This window comes from Asparagus officinalis, chromosome 1 (assembly GCF_001876935.1).
Source record: "Asparagus officinalis chromosome 1, Aspof.V1, whole genome shotgun sequence".
In the NCBI taxonomy this organism is placed as follows: domain Eukaryota; kingdom Viridiplantae; phylum Streptophyta; class Magnoliopsida; order Asparagales; family Asparagaceae; genus Asparagus; species Asparagus officinalis.
The window spans coordinates 102612376-102632121 of NC_033794.1; the positions used below are offsets into that span (position 1 = coordinate 102612376).

General features: G+C 37.4%; 1 protein-coding gene across 1 annotated transcript; it reads left to right on the top strand.

The window, feature by feature from the left end:
• LOC109843556 lies at positions 10057-11880 on the top strand. Its single transcript, XM_020412497.1, has 5 exons — positions 10057-10703; positions 10798-10908; positions 11002-11210; positions 11287-11461; positions 11551-11880. Exons 1-5 carry the CDS (start codon positions 10209-10211, stop codon positions 11689-11691), a joined length of 1131 nt encoding a protein of 376 aa, XP_020268086.1. The 5' UTR covers positions 10057-10208; the 3' UTR covers positions 11692-11880.

Genomic DNA, 19746 nt, shown 5'->3' on the forward strand with positions numbered 1-19746 from the left:
ACACATATTCATAAGCTTCTTATGATTATTGATGCATGTTTTCAAAGTTGAATCTAAAGATGAAATGCATTTATTCACAAGATTCAAATCTTTATTATTAGGCACATATGTATTTTTATTAGAAGTGAAACATAAATAGTCATTTATAAATAAAGCAGTATCATTTTTTATGTTCACTACTTCTAACATGGCATTATCTCTTTCATGAGTTAAGCTAGAAATGGATGAGGTCAATTTTTTATTTCCAAATTCAATAAGTCATTGTTTTCTTTAAGCAAGATATTTTCTTTTGCAATAACATCAAATTTGGAACCTAGCAACTCATGATCGGATTCTAAATTAACATGCTTGCTTTTTAAATCTATAAAATATTTATACAATTTTTTATAGGCATGTAATAATTTTTCACTAGTACAAGTAAGTTCATCACTAGATAAATTATTATCGGGTTCGAAACCGCATACCATACTAGGGCTAACGCCTATAGTGGTCGTGTGCATGATGAAACTCCAATATTGCTTGAGGAAGAATTCGTCAGAATCCTTTAGATCTCCTCCAAGTTACCATGATTGCTTTTATGAATATACACAATTTGTAAGCACTATCAAAATGAGTAAGCTTGTTAGAAATAGAAGAATCAAGTGCATTAAGCATATATTCTAACACAATCTTATTCATGGTAAATAATCTTTTATCATTTTTACTCCACTTGGATTTCTCTATAGTGGGTACAATATAAGCATCATCAATAATTCCCCGTAAATTAATATTTTTAGATTGCACAAATAGTTTAAATCTAGAAGCCCATTGTGCATAGGGAAAATTAATGAATTTAGGAGCAACATTTAATTCATAGCCTAACAAAGGTACATAATTCATGTCCATGATAAATATATATATATATATATGTGCAAGAAAGACAAATGAAATCTAAACAAGATTAGCACAAAAAGATAAAATTGGATCTTTAACTTAAGATGATTAGACCTTAAATAAAAGAGCACCATGCTCTGATACCAATTGTTAGACCCTAGAGGGGGGCGTGAATAGGGTTTATGCTAATCTAATTCGATTTTATGCCAATTAAAACTTATTAAAGAACTATTCTTGCAAGATAGATATACAATATGTTATAAACAAGAATAAGCAATATGAGTAAAGAGATATATCCTAGCAATGAGATATACTATGAGATATATGTGCAAGGATATACAAACAACACAAGGGTAAACAATCTAAACTAAAGATACAATTGTGATAGGGTAATATAAATAATACAAACACATAATATGATCACGGAGTTCAGACCTTCTGTCCTACGTTTCTTCTTCCCAATCCCGGGGAGAAATCCACTATCACAACCGGGTTTTCTACGCTAACCTGAATAACATTTACACTACATAATATCGGTTTTCAACGTTCACCGATCAACGTTCACAATCTCACAATGTAACTACACTCCACACCCTCTAAGTGTTGGTCTCTAGTCCGTGTCCTTCCTCAAGTGCTCAGATATAACATCTCCCTAGGTTCGTCAACCGACGCCACTCCTCTTGGAAGCGACCCCGTCTCTCACCACACACTCTTCTCGGTATACTACAAAGTGAATCTCATAATAGGCTCACAATACAATTAATTTATTCTCTAATATGGATGAGAGCACAATATAAGTTCATATTCAATTGTTACAAATCTCACCAACCCAAATATACTATATATAAAAATACAATAAAATCAAGTGCGTGTGTGTAAACAATAAGTGAAATAAAATCAACTAAACTCAAATATAAATACTAGCTTAATAGAAATGATAATCAACAAATAATTATAAATAAAAGCTAGAATTGAGTTTAGGATAACTTCTCTAGATGACAAGAAAGAGAGAGAGAGATGGATTGAAGCTCAAACACGAAGTGATGATCTCTTCTAGCTCTTGTGAAATTGATTTCACAAAATCAAACTCTTAATTGCTTAAAAGCTTTTTAAACTAACTTTAAAAAACTAAAACCCTTATTAAAACTTTCTTAAACTTGTTTAAAACACTCTCATTGTTAGTGGGAGAATTGAATGCAATGGGGTACTTATACCCACTCAAAACTTCAGCAAAAACCCCACTGAAAAGACACAAAAGCACTCAGAAAAACTAAGTTGGAACTAGCCATTAGAATCCAACGGATAGTTCGGCGGTCGATCGTAGATTTGCGCAGTCGACCGCGAGCACCTCCAGAAACTCATTCTGGGCTCTGGACATTATCCGGTCGACCGCGACGGTCGACCGCGAGCCACCAAAACACAATCTGAGTCTACAATCTGAGTCTCTGGACTCAAGGCGGTCGACCGCAAACTGACACATGAATTTCAGGTTTTGAAAGTTATTTTCTGATTTTAAAACCCTGTTTAAAAATATCAAATAAATTCTAAAAAATATAAAACTTTGGGAAATGATTGTAGACATGATAATAAACATGCTACAAAATTAGTTTTTAAAAAGGACCTCCCAAATAAAAAATATCATCATTTTACAAAATAGTTCAAAACATGAAAATGTAAACTTATGAGTTTTGACATTTTAGCTTAACCATATTTTGAAACATTACAAAATGATTATATAGACTTAATAAAAGATGTATATGATTGTTATTAAGTCCATAAAAACCAAGAAAACAATATTTTCACAAAATTACATATTTTGCAAATATTTTAAAAGTAAATATGATTTCATTGAACTAAATATAATTGACATTGATGAAATCATATATATGCATGTAAGTATGAAACAAAAATATGTTTTCTAATTATATTTAATTGTTTCATATTAAAACTTGAAAACTATCAAACCAAAACATATATGTATATATATATAACTATATATATACAAAACCAAAACGTGTATGTGTGTATATGATTGAGCTTAAAGTACTAACACATATAATATAAAACCTAAAACTAAATTTACCCAAGCTTGTGATCTTCAACGAAGCTCTATCTTGGTACACTTGCGGATGTAGCTTGAACTTGAATCTTTAACTTTGAATTGCGTAGACTTTAACCACTGTTCCGCCAACTTCTATTGGATATGACCGTGAATGCGTAATTCGATCCATCCTCTAACATGTTGTTTGCCTAGAATAAATATAAAATACAAACACTAGATAAATAATATTAGATGTAAATTATTTGTAAATCATCATCAAAATAAGAAGGCCAACACTTTGCTCACAGCCACTCATGTGGTGTTGCCCTTCTTGTTTTAATGATGTTTTAATAAACAATTTACAACTAATATTATTTGTCTTGTGTTTACATTTTCTTATTTATTCTAGGCAAACTATACGTTGGAGGTTGGATGGAATCAAACTTTCACGATCATATCCATTAGAGGATGGAAGGAATACCAGAATAAATCAACACAATTCAAGTCGAAGATTCAAGTTCAAGCTTCATCCGCATAGTTTACCAAGTCGAGCTAATTGAAGATCAAGATTGTTTGGTTATAGTTTTTATAGTTTAGATTTTATGTTTTGTGTGTTAAATACTCTAAGCTCAATATTATACACACACATAATTCATTGGTTTATCCGTTTTCTTATTTTATCCACAAATAAAGTTTTTACAAGCAAAATAAATATTTGTATACATACATGTTTTTTTCATGTGGATAAATGATTTTGGTTTAGTGATATAGATATGAAACAAATATACATTCATATACATATTTATATGTTTCATATTTATCATTTTGTCAAATACATATATTGTGCAAAACTTTATTTTTGTATGATATTGAGTTTTTAGTTTGTAGACTTCATAACAATATTTTATATCATTTCATTAAGTCTATAAACTCATTCAAAAGTTTTCAAAATATTGTTTAAGTCAAAATATCAAAAACATGCTGTGTTTAGTTTTCATGTTTTGGACCTTTTTGCAAAATGAAGAGATTTCTCATTTGGGAGGTATAATTCTAAAAATACTTTTTGTAACATGTTTATTATCATGTTTACAATCATTTCTCATAGTTTTATATTTTTTTGGAATTTATTTGTTATTTTTAAAAGAGGTTTAAAGATCAGATTTACTGTTTTAATCAGGCTGATAACTTATTATTAGTCAACTAATAGAGTTTATCAATCGACTGATGAACTCGCCTGGAATTGTTAAAAGTTTTTATTTTTATGACTGATAAACTATCAGTCGACTGATGAGGTCATCAGTCGACTGATGCGGTCTTCAGCCGACCGATGAGCTGTGAGCTGCCTGTAACGGTCAGCTCATCAGTCGACTGATACTGTTCATCAGTCGACCGACGTCTCTGATGGCTCCAACGGCTAGTTTTTCCAGCTTTCTTATGTTTTCGGTTCTTTGGTCTTTTTGCCTTGTTTTCTTGGTTTTTAGGGTTTCCCTTGTGATAATATATATACCCTGTGTCTCATAACTTCTGAGCAACTTACGAAAATTGTTTATACAAGTTTACAAAAGAGTTTTTAAGGGTTTTAAAGTTTGTTTTAGTATTTGTTTTGTGAAGAAATTTTCACAAGAGCTTGAGGAGATCATCATTTGTGTTTGGGCATTCAACTCATCTCCCTCTCTCTCTTGTCAGCATAGAGAAATTTTTCTAAACTCATATCTAGCTATTTACATGTTTGATTTTCATTTCCATAAGCTAGAATTTATTTGAGTTTAGATTTATTTTTGATTATACTCATTGTTCACACACAACCTATTGAGCTTATTGTATTTGCATATATAGTATAATTTAGGATTGCGAGATTGTGACTTTGAGTGCGGGCTTAATTGAGTTCTCACCTTTTTTAAAGAAAAAATTATTTGTTGTTGAGCTTTTATTTGTGAGGTCACTTTGTATTACACAAGTACACCAAGAGGAGTGTAGAGGTGAGAGATGTGGTCGGTCCCAAGAGGAGTGATGTCGATAGTAAAGGCCTAGTGAGATGTAGTAATTTCGAGCACTTGAGGGAGACATGTGAGAGGCTAATACTTGAGGTGGTATTTGTATAGTTGCATTGTGAGTGATTGTGAACATTGATCGGTGAGCGTTGAAAACCGATATTGTGTGGTGTAAACGCTATTCAGGTGAGCGTTGAAATTCCGGTTGTGTAGTGGATTCTCCCCGGGAGTGGGGAGCGGAGACATAGGACAGAAAGTCCGAACTCCATGATCATTTCTTGTGTGTTTGAGTTTGGCTTGTGCACTTATATTTTGTTTATCTCTATCGCCATTCTCTCATTGTCTAATTTATCTACTATATTGTTTGTATTTGTTTATAGTTTACTTACCCTTGTTTGTATATCATTGCATATATATCTTGTTGCATTATTAATTTGCTAGAATATTTATTAATTAGTTTTAATTGGTATTAAATCAGATTAGATTAGCATAAACCCTATTCACCCCCCCCTGCACCCCTCTATTGTTCTTTCCTAGTGGCATTAGGGTCTAACATGTGGGTCATGTCATCTAAGATTCCAAAGGAGGCTCACCCACATCCAAGTGAGGCTCGCCCAAACGTCTTCAACAAGCTTCGCTGAATCAGTGAACTTCGACAACCATCTGTTTGAGAGCTTTTTTTAAGAGAATAATCGCTCCCCCATTATCTCTAACCGAGTTCTTGGGATAAAGGAATTCATCTTTAGTCTTAAACTACGTGTCAAAAAGTTTTGGTTCAATTTAGTTTCTAATTTTTATGGAATGTTTGTTTTTTTTACTTTAGGAAGTCTAGTTGTTTTAAAAAAGTTATTTAGTACTTTTGCTTTGTTTTACACCTTATATAAGGGGAACGAATTTGTGAACTCTTTAAATTGGTTATTATTAATCTCAAAAGTTTTCTATTCCTGAGTTTTCTAGGGTTTGTGTCATTTTGCTCGTACGAGAATGAGTAATTATTTCTTTGATAATGCTCCACTATATTTTACATGCAAATTTATCATCGTATACTTGAACAACATTCTTATCTATAGCAGGACTACAGAGGACCATGTCGACAACTTGTAAGGTGATTTAGTTATCCTCTGTGAGAATCAGTTGTTCATCAATCGTCTGAAGTGCACTTTTTTGCTGATTGACTTTTATTTCTAGGTTTCATAGTTAGTGCTGAGGGTATTCGTGCAGATGAGGAGAAGATTCATGGAACTCATGAGTGGCCAATCCCAAAGACCATCACAGAGATCCGAAGCTTTCACGGGTTGGTGACATTTTACCGGGATTTTATTCATCACTTCAGCACCACCATGGCACTAATCACAGAGTGCATAAAGCGAGGAAAATTTAATTGTTAGAGGAGGTTGCGTAATCTTTTACTCTTATCAAATAGAAGTTGTCCAATGCTCCAGTATTTGCCTTACCCGATTTTAATAAAGTCTTTGATGTGGAGTGTGATGGTTCAACAATAGGCATCAGTGCTATCCTGTTGTTGGAGTGTTATCCGATAGCTTTCTCAATGAGAAATTGAGTGAGTCCAGGAGAAAGTGGACCACTTAGGAGCTCGATTTTTATGTTATCATCTAATATATCTGTTGTTTGTAGAAGTACCTATTCCACAGTGAGTTTGTGCTTTCTAACAATCATGAGGCCCTCAAATACTTGAATAGTCAGAGTACCATGAATTGCATGCATGGGCATTGGGTTGCTTTTCTACAGTAGTTTATATTTTTTTTGAAGCATAAGTCGGAAAAGCTAAACAATTCCTAATGCATTTCGTCGTCGTACCTCCTTGTGAGTAACATATGAGTAATTTTATTGTTGGATTTAATTGCTTGAAAGATCTATATGCAGATGATGGGGATTTTCATGATGATGGGGCGGCTTGCATATAAACAATCGTGCGCCATGAATATTTAGGATGGGTTCCTTTTCTTTCATAATAGGCTTTGCATTCTACAGGGGTTTTTGCGTGATCATTTCATTCTGAATCTCCATGGAGGCAGCTTAGGTGGACATTTAGGTTGTGATAAAATTATTGCATTGGTGGAGAAACAATATTTTTTCCATGTTTGCATGGAGATGTGGGTAGAGTTGTAGAGAAGTGTTTGGTGTGCCAAACTGTGAAGGGGCAATTACAGAACACCGGCCGTTACACACCTTTTCCTATCACGAACGGTCCATGAAAGATATTCTAATAGACTTTATGCTCAGCCTTGCTCGTATATAGTGGGGTCCATATTCCATCGTTGTAGTGGTGGACAGATTCTCGAAGATGGATCATTTTATTTCATATAAGAAGACTAGTGATGCGTTTAATATTGTTCGTCTCTTTTTTTTCAAGATTGTTTGTTTACATAGCGTTCCTAAGTCTACTATGTCAAATTGTGATTCCAAGTTTCTAAGCTACAGTTTAGTAGCTCATTCCACCCACGGACTGACGGGCAGACAGATGTGGTCAATCGCATGTTCGGTAACTTGCTTCATTGTCCTTGTGGAGGCTGGCCTAAGTACTAGATTTATTCCTTGCACCAGCGGAGTTTGCTTTCAACGCCGTTGTCAATCGTTCTATAGGTAAGACTTCATTTGAAATTTTTTTATTAGCACAAACCTGATGACTTGCTAAAATTGCCTAAGGGTCGGGGTTAGAGCGTTGCAGCTAAGCATGCGACTAAGCATGTTCAAGCCACTCAATCAGAAGTACAGAAGAAGCTTGAAGCATCGAACGCTAAGTACAAATCTGATGCTGATCAATACCATTGTTAGAAGTTGTTTGATATTTACGATCAAGTCATGGTACACCTGCGCAAAGAATGATTCCCTATAGGCACGTACTACGCTCAAGATGAAAAAGATTGGCTCATGTCGTATACTGTAGCGACTCAATGATAATACTCATGTTGTGTAGTTACCTAGTGATTTTGTCAATATTTCTCCCACCTTCAATATTGCTGACTTAACGGAGTTTCATCCTAATGTGCCACTTTATCTTTAGCCAAACTTGGGGTCAAGTTTTTTTTAAGGAGGGGAGAATGATGCAAAGGACGTTGCTCATGCCTTTTGAGAGAAACTGGATCGAGCGAAGCTCAGATGATCTAAGAAAAGTGGATGATTTTCAGCCAGATTTCGACATACAACTTCAACGGACCATAATTTTTTATTACCTCCATTGAATTGATACTATTGTATATTTTCAAAAATTTTGAGTGCTCTACAAGTTGAACCACTTTGCCATTCCAACCGAATTTCATGGTCAATGGAATTTGTCTTCAGGCTTAAACTGCGCGTCAAAGAAGTTTGGTTCAATTTAGTTTTTAGTTTTTATGGAACATTTCTTTTTCATTTTAGGAAGTCTAATTATTTTAGGAAATGCTATTTTGGTAACGAATTTGTGAACTCTTTATTTTTTTATTTCTAGGGTTTATAAGGTTTTTGTTGTTTTGCTAGTACGAGAACGAGTAGTTATCCTTTGATTGCGCTTCTGCTACATCAGCTACATAATTCTTTTCTATCATATCTGTAAGGTAATTGGATTGAATAGTTATGCATTTTACACAAGGATATCATTAATTCTCACTAATGCACCAGCCGTATCGGCACAGGCATAACACTTGTATAGGAAAATAATATATCACCAATTACAAGTTTTTTCCAACTACAGTTTAGTTGGAGTCTGGATAGCATGCTCCTTCAACTGTATAATCAATTTGTTAAAAAATAACTTAATAATACTTATCTACCTATTATTTATATAAAATTTTGTAACAAATAATTACTTAGAGCATGATAATTTTGACGAAAATAATGATAATGTACGTTGTCATTAGGTAATCATTCCAAAATACAATTGTAACTACACTCATTTTGAGTGCATTTGCAGTTACATGATTTAAAATCAAACATATTGACAGCTAGAAAATTGTATATTTAAAACACTAACTAAACACAATTTTTTTTCCCACATTTATACTATAGTTGGAGCGAGATATGACTCCAACTACCATCAATCAAAACAGCCTAAATCCCAATAAAATCTATGTCCAAGATTCCAATATTATTCTCAAAAAAACATGCTGCGTAAATGCCAGATCGAGATCCTTTTTTTAAGAAATAAGTCTCTCGTTCATTATTGTAAATACAACATTGTTCCTTAGACTAAAGTACAAAATATCGTCAAAATCCCATAGATCTAGTCGTAAACGACCAAATCAGAGAATTATTCGTGGGCTGGATCTGCGAGAGAAAAAGGGTTTGGGCTAATCATAGAGCTAACTTAGGATTTATTCAATCTAATATAAGAGGTTTGCTTCGGTGCTCCAAAAATAAGCTTTTTTTTAATTTTTAAATTGACAAAAATAACAAATGAGCTAAAATAAGAAAGGGTATTTTAGTCTTTCAAAATTCTCTTCTAATTGATTTCTATCCTAAACACAACCACTGTGTTGCTTTTTTCCTTTCTCATCACATGACATAATTACTTTAGAGTCTTTTAATCATCATCCAATACCTTTATAGAGGCAAAGAACAATGAGCATAGCATAATGTTCTATATAATTAAAAAAAGATTAAAAGGAAAAAGATGGGGATACCTTTCATAGCGCCTCTTCACGAGAAAGTTTGGAGAATAGGATGCGTCGTTGCCTTTTATAAACAATATATAAAAGATAATTAATCAAGAGGACAAATAAGACTAGCAAAAATTAGCTAAATTTCCTTCAGCAATGAATCTGTGGATACTAGTGAATGTAAGCAATTAACTAATTTCCTTCAGCAATCAAAATTAGAAGTTCTAGTTGAAAGCACATGAGCAAAACCACGGTAGAGGATTATGCTAAATTGAAATTAGTTAGTTGAAGAATTGTAACTAATCAACAATTCAGTTTCTCTCCTAAATTGTATTTCCTAAAGTAACATTTTAATCTATAGTTAATTATAATTTTGGGTGTGGAACACCTCCTAACTATCAAATCTATCTATCTAGAAATGTGAGAGCTATTTTTAAGGAATATATTTACAGATATGCCACCGGTACTCCAACAATTTTTCATGAAGCACCGAAGCGGTAGGCCTAATATAATTGAAATTTGGACTTGCTCTTTAAATACCCATCCGTATCTCCCGTAGGCTCCTCTTTTGTGCTCTTAGATGCAAACTTTCTTCACGTTAAAAGATTTACTGAGATTTATTCCTTCTCTTCTGTGTTCATGCAAACATTCTTCTCTCAGAGACATAACTCACCAAGGGTGTTGATTCCTTCTCTTCAGTTTTCTTAGATGCAACCATTACTGTCTCAAAGACTCCCCAAGATCTTGATCTTGATCTTGATCTGTTTTGTTATCTATCAAGACTGTCTTATGGGAATGGTGTTTCATGAGGGACACCAGCCCAAATGCAGTTCCGTCACCAACCCTCGATCTTCGTCCTCGAAGAAGAACAAAGCCAAGAAAATCCCTCAGCGTGGGCTTGGAGTAGCCCAACTCGAAAAACTTCGAATTGAAGAACAACAGAAGAATAACTGTTCCGGCTCTTCTTCTTCTTTGCCTTTGAATCCTTTACATCCTATCGTTTCTTCGCAGAAAAAACCATGTATCCCGTATTTTGCGTCAGAACCTAGTCCTAGCCTGTTCAGATCTGCAGCAGTTAGCTCTTTGAATCCGACCGTCGACTTTTTTAAGCAGTCTGCAAGTAACTGTGAAGAGGATTTGGATAATTTTAACGTTTCAGAAAAGATTGGCATTCTCGGTTTAAATCAGCATCAGAATCCCATGGTTAGCAGGATTTTTCTCGTATTAAATATTTTTTTATTCGGGTAAAATGAATATATATATATATGTCTTTTTTCTTTTTGGTTATTTTTTGCAGGCAAACAACAAAATAGGATTTATACCAGTATCTTCAGGAGTTAATCTCCAGATAGAGCCCCCTTCAAACCAAAATTACAGCAACAACGCTTTTCAGAGAGAGGAAGTGCAGGTATGTAAGCAATCGGAGTTCCTAAACGAAACAATTTTCTTGATGATTTCTTCCTTTTTTTTTATAGCTAACTGTGAATCTGGGTAGGATTAGGTTGCTGGCACGAACTTACCATGGCCTTTTTATCCTGAAACTGTAAATGAGATTGCCTTGCGCTACAAAATCCCTCAGTACAACAATCCTTTTCTGAATCCTGAAGAACTGTCGAACTATGGACTACCTCCTTTGAGATTTGAACACAAACGCAGAGATTATGGAAAATCTCCCTTGACAATATTTGAAAACAGATTCACTGGATACAGGTAGTAATTAAAATATAATCGTGTCTGTATAAGCTATTATGGTTATGCTTGTTTAGTGATTTATTTGGTTCCTCAGTAAAGAAGGAGCTCCAAGTTATAACTCATACCAAGTTGACAGGAAGAAATCAGAGGTTCATATGAAAAAGCGTCTAAGAGATATCGATGCATCTTTAGACAGTGGATTTCTCTCTTTAGGCAATTCTTCAACACAGTCCTCATCAAAACTGAAGCACTCAATTATGCAGTCTCAAGTAAGATACAAAGTTATCATTACTTCAGTGTCGTGCATTAGATTAATGTTATAAATCTGTAATATTCAAGTTGAGTATTGTTGTTGCAGGGAAATTTGGAAAATCCTGCAAAAAGAACTGAAAATTCATCTGAACAAACTTTCTACTCATTCTTGCCAATGGCGCCGAGCTCTCATGAGACAGATGCAAATGAAGAAAGCAATATTGATTTGAATCTGAAACTTTACTAGATTAGTGCAGACTTATCCCTTACTGTACTTCTCTTGAGATAAATGCAAATGAAGAAAGCAATGGTGAAGAGAATGATCCATCAGTGTAATCGAGAATTAAATGTATGAAGTGGATATAAGAGTTTTATCAGACTTGTGTTTAGTTCATCTTATTGATAATAAATCAAACCATGATAAGTCATTTTTTTTCCTGTGGTTGCAACATTTTCCCAGTCAATTTTTACCTGTCAATATTATTCCTAGTACTAGGAATTGGCTTATGGCTTTGAGACTGTGACATAAAACCAACTGCTTTCTAATTTTGACTGGAAATTAATTTAATTCATTTATATGTCATTAAGAGAATAGAAACAAGAATAAAAAACTAGTAACTAGTGGTCCCTTGCTGTTTTTGCGCTTTCTGATTTCTAAAATTTCAAAATTTGTGACAAATTTATAGTCATGAAGAGCTGGATTTTATCTGTGGAGTCTATTTATGGAGGAATTTCTTCATGGGTAAGTAAATGCAACAAGACTTTCAATGAACAGAAAGCTAAGACTTTACCAAGAATAGATGAGACTTGTTCATGCAATTATCTCTTTAGCTAAATCTGTGAATGTTTACCTAACTCTTCACGTTATGGACCACCATGCCTTGCTGAATTTTGAATTTCAATATAGTCATGGAAATTGTTCATACCTTTATACATAGAAGTTGTGTTCAACTTGATTCAGCCCCACAATTCACATGTCCATTTCAATGTCAGTTTTCTAACTTCGTTCAAATTATTTTGGTTTCTACTAGGACTGGTTACATTCTAGTATCCTGAGTTATGATGTAATTACACCAGTTAGCTTATAGCATACGTATCTATACAGATGACATTTGTTAGGGTACACACCAACAATAAAGGCACAATATTAAACACAGTACTCACAGATATACGTGGTTCACTCCTTCGGAGCTACTCCACGGTGCAACGATGACGCCAAATTCTTTTATATACCAAAAGAATAGATCAAAGAGAACACCCTCTCTTGATCAGATACACTCAAAGAACTCTCACAATCTCTCTCTGTGTTTTCTCTTTTACTCTTCTATAAGAGGAGTTGTTTCTGGGATGAGATATCCTTAAGAGTTTAGGGACCTATTTATAGTGTTTAAGAAAATACTATGCATAAATATAATATTATCAGTGGGACCCGTCACTAATAATAAAATATTTGTGAGACCCGGTGGGACCCGCCACCTTTTTATTCTTCAAAGAAAACGGCACCGAAATCTCAATTTTCTTTGTGGGGCCCACCTTTGTGGGCCGCCATATTTTGTTTTGTTAGGTTAACGACATCAGCAGTCTCTGGTGCTTGCGTCTTTGAGAGCTTGAAATGGCTCGCAAACGGTGAGCCCACCGGTTTAGCTTTCTCCATGACAAATTTTTTAAGAATATTCTCAATGTAGGCCTTCTGAGATAACATCAGCCTCTGTGCTGATCTATCTCTAATGATCCTCATCCCAAGAATCTGATTTGTTGGACCCAGATCCTTCATCTCGAAGCACTCGAAGAGACGCCCCTTGAGTTCTTCAATATAGGCCAAGTCGGGCCTAGTAATCAGCATGTCATCAACATAAATCAAGAGTATCACATAGGATTCACCATATCTCTTGATAAAGCAGCAGTGGTCAGTGTCGCATTTGAGAAAACCGTTCTCCGCCATAAAGTTCTCGAACTTCATGTACCACTGTCGTGGAGCTTGCTTCAGGCCATACAAACTCTTGTGCAGGCGACACACATGACCCTCTCTGCCTCGTTCCTCGAAGCCCACGGGTTGATGCATATAGATCTCTTCCTCCAAATCTTCATGAAGGAATGTCGTCTTCACATCCATCTTCTCTAGATAGAGATCTCGAATTACCACAATCCTCAGCACAGTCCGGATTGTGGTCAACTTGACGACGAGGGTAAAAACGTCAGAATAGTCTATCCCTGCTTTCTTCTCATAGCCCTTCACTACAAGCCTCGCCTTGTAGCATCTCCGTCCATCGGCTTCATCCTTGACCCGATAAATCCACCGATTGTGAAGAGCCTTTCTCCCTCTTCTTCATCCTTGACCCGATAAATCCACCGATTGTGAAGAGCCTTTCTCCCTCTTGGAAGCTTTACGAGCTCCCAAGTCTCCACCGATTGTGAAGAGCCTTTCTCCCTCTTGGAAGCTTTACGAGCTCCCAAGTCCCATTCTTCATCAATGACTTTATTTCTTTCTCCATGGCAGACTCCCACTCACCCCGAACTTTATCGGTCTGCTGTACCTCCTTATAGCTCTCTGGCTCACCACTGTCAGTCAGGAGAAGATAATTCATGGTGGAAAGGTACCTCTCTAACACCCTTGGATTTCTTGGAACTTTGCGAATTGCGATCGGCAACTCTGCTGGATCCTGCTGTTGTGCATCCTGCACGTTCTCTTGGTCTCCGTCTTCTATACTGATTGGTATCTCACTGCCATCCTCACTGTCAGCAACATCTGGAAAAAGAGGGGGAGATAGCTGACTCCCACTCACTTCTTTGGTCTTATACACCGCATTCTCATGGAACACGACGTCACGACTGCGTACCACCTTGCGCACATCGTGATCCCAGAAATGGTACCCATACTCATCTCCTCCATAGCCGATGAAAGAGAGCTTCTTTGACTTTAGATCAAGCTTTGACCGGTCTGCAGGATTGGTCATGACATAGGCGTCACAACCAAATACTCGTAATTTCTCTAGCTTCAGCTTCTTTCTGGTCCAAGCCTCTTCAGGTATCCCATAACTGAGAGCCGCGGATGGCCCGTGGTTGATCAAGTATGCAGCTGTATTAACAGCTTTAGCCCAAAAACTCTTGGGCATTCCGGAGTGGATCCTCATACTTCTGGCGTGCTCTAAGATAGTACGATTCATACGCTCCGCCACTTCGTTGTGCTGAGGTGTGCCTGGAACGGTCTTCAGTCTCCTGATCCCATAGGACGAGTAGAAGTTCTTGAACTCCTGGCTGCAATACTCGCATCCATTATCAGACTTTAGGCACTTCAGCTTATTGCCTGTTTCGTTCTCCACACAGGCAAGCCACTTCTTGAAGACGATGAAAACATCTGACTTGTGCTTCAAGAAGAATACCCACAATTTTCTAGTAGCATCATCAATAAAAATGATAAAGTAAAGAGAATTTCCAACAGATGGGACTTACGAAGGTCCCCACATGTCGGTGTGCACCAACTCTAATTTTTGTAGTTTTAGAGCCGGTCCGGTCTTGTTAAAAGTCACCTTCTTTTGTTTGCCCACGATGTAGTCTTCATAGAAAGTCAGATCAATCTTGTTCAGACCCGGAAGCCTCTCTCCCACGGCCATTGTCTGCATCCCCTTCTCGCTCATGTGGCCAAGTCGTCGATGCCAGGTCATGCAGTCGACGGATGATGATGATAATGATGCTTGTCCTGCGACAAGCAAGTGGTCGATCTTCCCATTGGAGATGTAGAGAGACCCCTCGCGTTTGTCGTGTGCCACCACCAGGGTACCCTTGGACACCTTCCAGCTTCTCTGCTCAAAGGATACTCTGTAACCGGAGTCAGTCAGTTGCACGGCTGATATAAGATTTTACCTGAGATCCGATACATGCCGAACATCATTCAGCGTCAAGGTGGTCCCACCCTCCATCTTGAGGGTACGATTTCCCTTCCCGGAAACCTTGCAAGGTTGATCGTTGCCAAGATAGATTGTCCCCAAGTCCTTCTTCACAAACGATGAAAGTAGCTTTTGTTGTGAGGTTGCATGGAAAGATGCGCCAGAATCGATGACCCATGCATCGCTTTTGTCTTCAAGGGATAGGAGAAGCGCATCCAAATCTGTCTCTTGCATGAGATTGGCTGCACCGTCAGCCCGATCATCCCCTGCTGATGCTGGAATAGAAACTCTGCAGTTCCGTTCAAAGTGACCTTTCTTTCCGCATCTGAAGCACTTCCCTTCACCATAACCATTCGGGTTCGGCCCTTTAGACTTCCCTCTGGATTTTGATTGGCCTCGTCATCCCCCACCCTTCTTCTGCGCACGCCCTCGTGCAGAGCACTCCCACTGCTAAAGGTCTCAGCTCCTGAGACTTTGCGACGAGATTCTTCATCCAGAATTGCCCCAATCACCATGTCGAGCTTCATCTTGTCATTGCCATTGGCGTTGCTCACCGCCATCACCATATTCTCCCATGAATCTGGTAGACAAGAAAGTAGCAGAAGAGCTTGGATCTCATTATCGAACTTTAGATCCACTGCAGCAAGATGTTGCACAACAGCCTGAAATTCGTTCAAGAAGTCCGCCACGCGAGCTCCTTGCTGCATCTTCAGATTGAATAGCTTCTTCATCAGGTAAAACCTTATTTGAAGCAGACGGCTTCTTATACAGCGCCTCCAGGACCTCCATCAACTCCTTGGTGGTGGTTGCACGCGAGACGTTGTAAGTCACGTGTTGGTGAAGGTTGAGTCTAATGGTGGCAAGTGCTTTATGATCGAGCACCTTCCACTTATCGTCGCCCATCTTCTCAGGTTTCCCCGCCTCTTCTTGGAGGGATAGGAAGAGATCCTTCTGGTACAAATAGTTTTCTATTTGCATCCTCTAATATCTAAAATTTTGCCCGCCGAACTTCTCAATTCGAAGCCTGTTGTCTTCAACTGTAGATCCCATTACAAAAGATTATGTCTTTCATGTAGCGTATTTGTGAATAGTATTGTAAATGTGAATAGTGTTATACATGTGAATAGTGTCATACACGTGAATAGTACGTAGTGCCTTAAAAGAGTAAATAATAATCTAACTTATTTTTTGATGTGGAGGATCCACTTTTAGTGGTAGCCACAGAGCATACGATAAGCAGATATATATACTCTAAATCAGGATCTGATACTAGTTGTTAGGGTACACACCAATAATAAAGGTACAATATTAAACACAGTACTCACAGATATACGTGGTTCACTCATTCGGAGCTACTCCACGGTGCAACGACAGTACTCACAGATATACGTGGTTCACTCATTCGGAGCTACTCCACGGTGCAACGACGACGCCAAATTCTTTTATATCCCAAAATCACTCATTCGGAGCTACTCCACGGTGCAACGACGACGCCAAATTCTTTTATATCCCAAAAGAATAGATCGAAGAGAACACCCTCTCTTGATCAGATACACTCTAAGAACTCTCACAATCTTTCTCTGTGTTTTCTCTCTTACTCTTCTATAAGAGGAGTTGTTTCTGGGATGAGATTTTATTAAGAGTTTAGGGCCCTATTTATAGTGTTTGAGAAAATACTATGCACAAATATAATATTATCAGTGAGACCCACCACTAATAATAAAATATTTGTGGGACCCGGTGAGACCCGCCACCTTTTTCATTCTTCAAAGAAAACAGCACCGAAATCTCATTTTTCTTTGTGGGGCCCACCTTTGTGGGCCCCCATATTTTGTTTTGTTAGGCTAACAACATTAAGATTGCTAATTGTATCTACATGAGTAACCCTGAGAGTAGCTTATCATTGGGTCTGGGATCATCACGTATTTATAAGTTGTAATCTTAGAGTCATCCGTGTAGATACGCAAACTCCAAAGCGACCCGTGTAATTACATTATACCTTAAGGTACCCGAATGCATGGTGGCTTGTTTGGTTGTTTGTTAATTCTTCTAAAACTTCATATTTTCTAGTTAGCAAAGGTATCTAGATGTTGTCATTTTTCTCATCAAATGTCACTGAATTCGAGATCAGATAAATGAGTGACCTAATGATCAAATCCAAGGTTTCCTTTTTTTCTCATTTTTTGCTTCTTATGGCTAAACCCATCTAGGGTTTCTTTTGACTGACCTGCCTAGGATTTCTTCTACCTAACTCATCTAAGATTTCATCTGTTGTCAAAAAACAAATTATTAGTATAAATCCGAAAATAGAAGTGTAAGAAATCCAGGCCTGATACGAGTAGCAGTTATGATTTCACTGCCCTAGAAGATCGAGGACCCGCCTATCATCCTAACGCAGTTGATCCTCTCCCCCCTAGCGGTAAAAGCCCCCAAAAAAACCGGTCTCTGTACTCGGGCAAGAGTAGCAAAGCTTCTGCTCAGATGAAGATGATTGCCTGAAAAATAAAATAAAATAAATAGCAAAGGATTTTAAAGAGAATGGAAGAAGCTCTTGAGAAGAGAGAGGAAGGCTTGTTATGTGTTTCTCCGAATGGGGCTTGGGCTGATTATATAGCCTCCAAAACTCTTATCTGTTGCTAATGAACCGCTTATGTTTCACAGAGAATGCGCACCCATTACCACATTGTCATAATACTCGCAACCATTACAAACTTGTGAAAATGTGCAAAAACAAAAGCTTGAGAGGCAAAACGGCGTGCGTGTGCGATGCGGCGTGGCGCGTACGGCGGCGAGGCGATGTGTGGCGTGGCGTGCGCGCGCGCGCATGTGTTATGCAAAGCCCACAAAACCCAAAAACACTATTCAAAGCCCAATAATGAGTGTTCCATTATAAACCACTTACAATCCAATTCACTTTCCAATGTGAGACTATTCACAAAGGCAAAAATTGCCTTTTCTCAAACACCATAGCTAACACCCCCCCCCCCCCAAAGGTAATATTTGACTGAAAACTAAAAAAACAATACATAAATCAATAAATCACAAAAATAAATATAAGTTGGGCAACCTTTCGTATCATGAATTCGGGAGAGGTAGCTTCCGGCTTTGAACCTTTCCTTAGTGAGTTCATCACCACTTGAGGGACATAATGGAGTAAGCCTTGAATTAGGCCCCTTGAACCAGGTATTAAGGAAAACACACACAATGCGTCTTTATCTATTGAGCAAAGCGGGTTCAACGTTAAAGGTCATGCTCATAATAATCGACTCATGAGTGTTTCTAGGGGTTAGCCCAACCCCCCAACCGCGGCCATCATAGTTTCTCTCACGTAGGTAAGTCCTCCAAGGGTATTACAGTTGGATATCATACCCTTCGTAATACACGCGTTGGACTTATTAAGAGTAAAAGTTAGCCTAACCAGCTGTATCATAAGGACAGCGTCATCATAGAGAAGGGGTAGTAGCACTTGCTACATAGTGATATATGAATATATCTGGGTCGATGCTCCACATGAGTATCACTAGTCCAGCTTGTTTCTACCACATTGAACCAACATTAGGACTAAGTCTACAAATAAAGGTTAGATTACCACTGTTAGTGACCTCACTTATGGGATTAACCCCATCTTCCTCGATGAATCCAGAACCACACTCCTGGATAATCCCTTAGTCAAAGGGTCAGCAAGATTCTTCTCAGACTTTACAAAGTCTAAGATCATAACTTTGCTTATCAGGCATTGCATAGATTTATATCTTATTTGAACATGTTTGTTTAGTTTTTTATATACGTGCACTTGCTTTAGAAGCTCTATGGTAGATCTAGAATCAGAATAAATAGAAATTGGAGGAGAGGGTTTAGGGACCAAAGGAAGTTCGGAGAGAAGATGTTTTAACCATTCTGTTTTTGTGCAAGTGGTATCAAGAACAATCAATTCAGACTCCATGGTGCTCATGGCAATTACTGTTTGGTTACAGGATTTTCAGGATACAATAGCACCACCAAAAAAAATACATATCCAAATATAGTCTTTACACTATTAAAATATGTGACCCAATTGGCATCACTGTACCCTTCTATAGCATTAGGGTTGTAGGCGTTTAAAAATGCCTATAGGTGTGAATGTCACTATCTAAGTTAGAGGAGATTATCCAAAGCCAAAAGAATCAAAGAGAGTGTCTTGCCTATGGGAAGTTCTAGAGCTCTTCGCTAGCTTTCCAACGTATCTTGGATCACCTCATTCCGAGATCGGACGAGGGAGTTAGAGCCAAAATACTCGAGACAACGTAAACTGCATCGGAGGTGCGCAACAAGGTACACTGACGCGCATAGGCACGGCAGTGGAAAGTGACATGCAAACAAACAGAGTGACGAGCCAATGGGAAGTTGTAGATCTCTTCGTTAGCTTCCAACGCATCTTG

Bases quoted from the DNA above. Each gene is read 5' to 3' on its own strand.
- LOC109843556 (XM_020412497.1), top strand. From the start codon at position 10,209: ATGCAACCATTACTGTCTCAAAGACTCCCCAAGATCTTGATCTTGATC. The intron at 10,704-10,797 runs GTTAGCAGGATT...TATTTTTTGCAG, and splicing joins ATCAGCATCAGAATCCCATG to GCAAACAACAAAATAGGATT. The intron at 10,909-11,001 runs GTATGTAAGCAA...GGGTAGGATTAG, and splicing joins TTCAGAGAGAGGAAGTGCAG to GTTGCTGGCACGAACTTACC.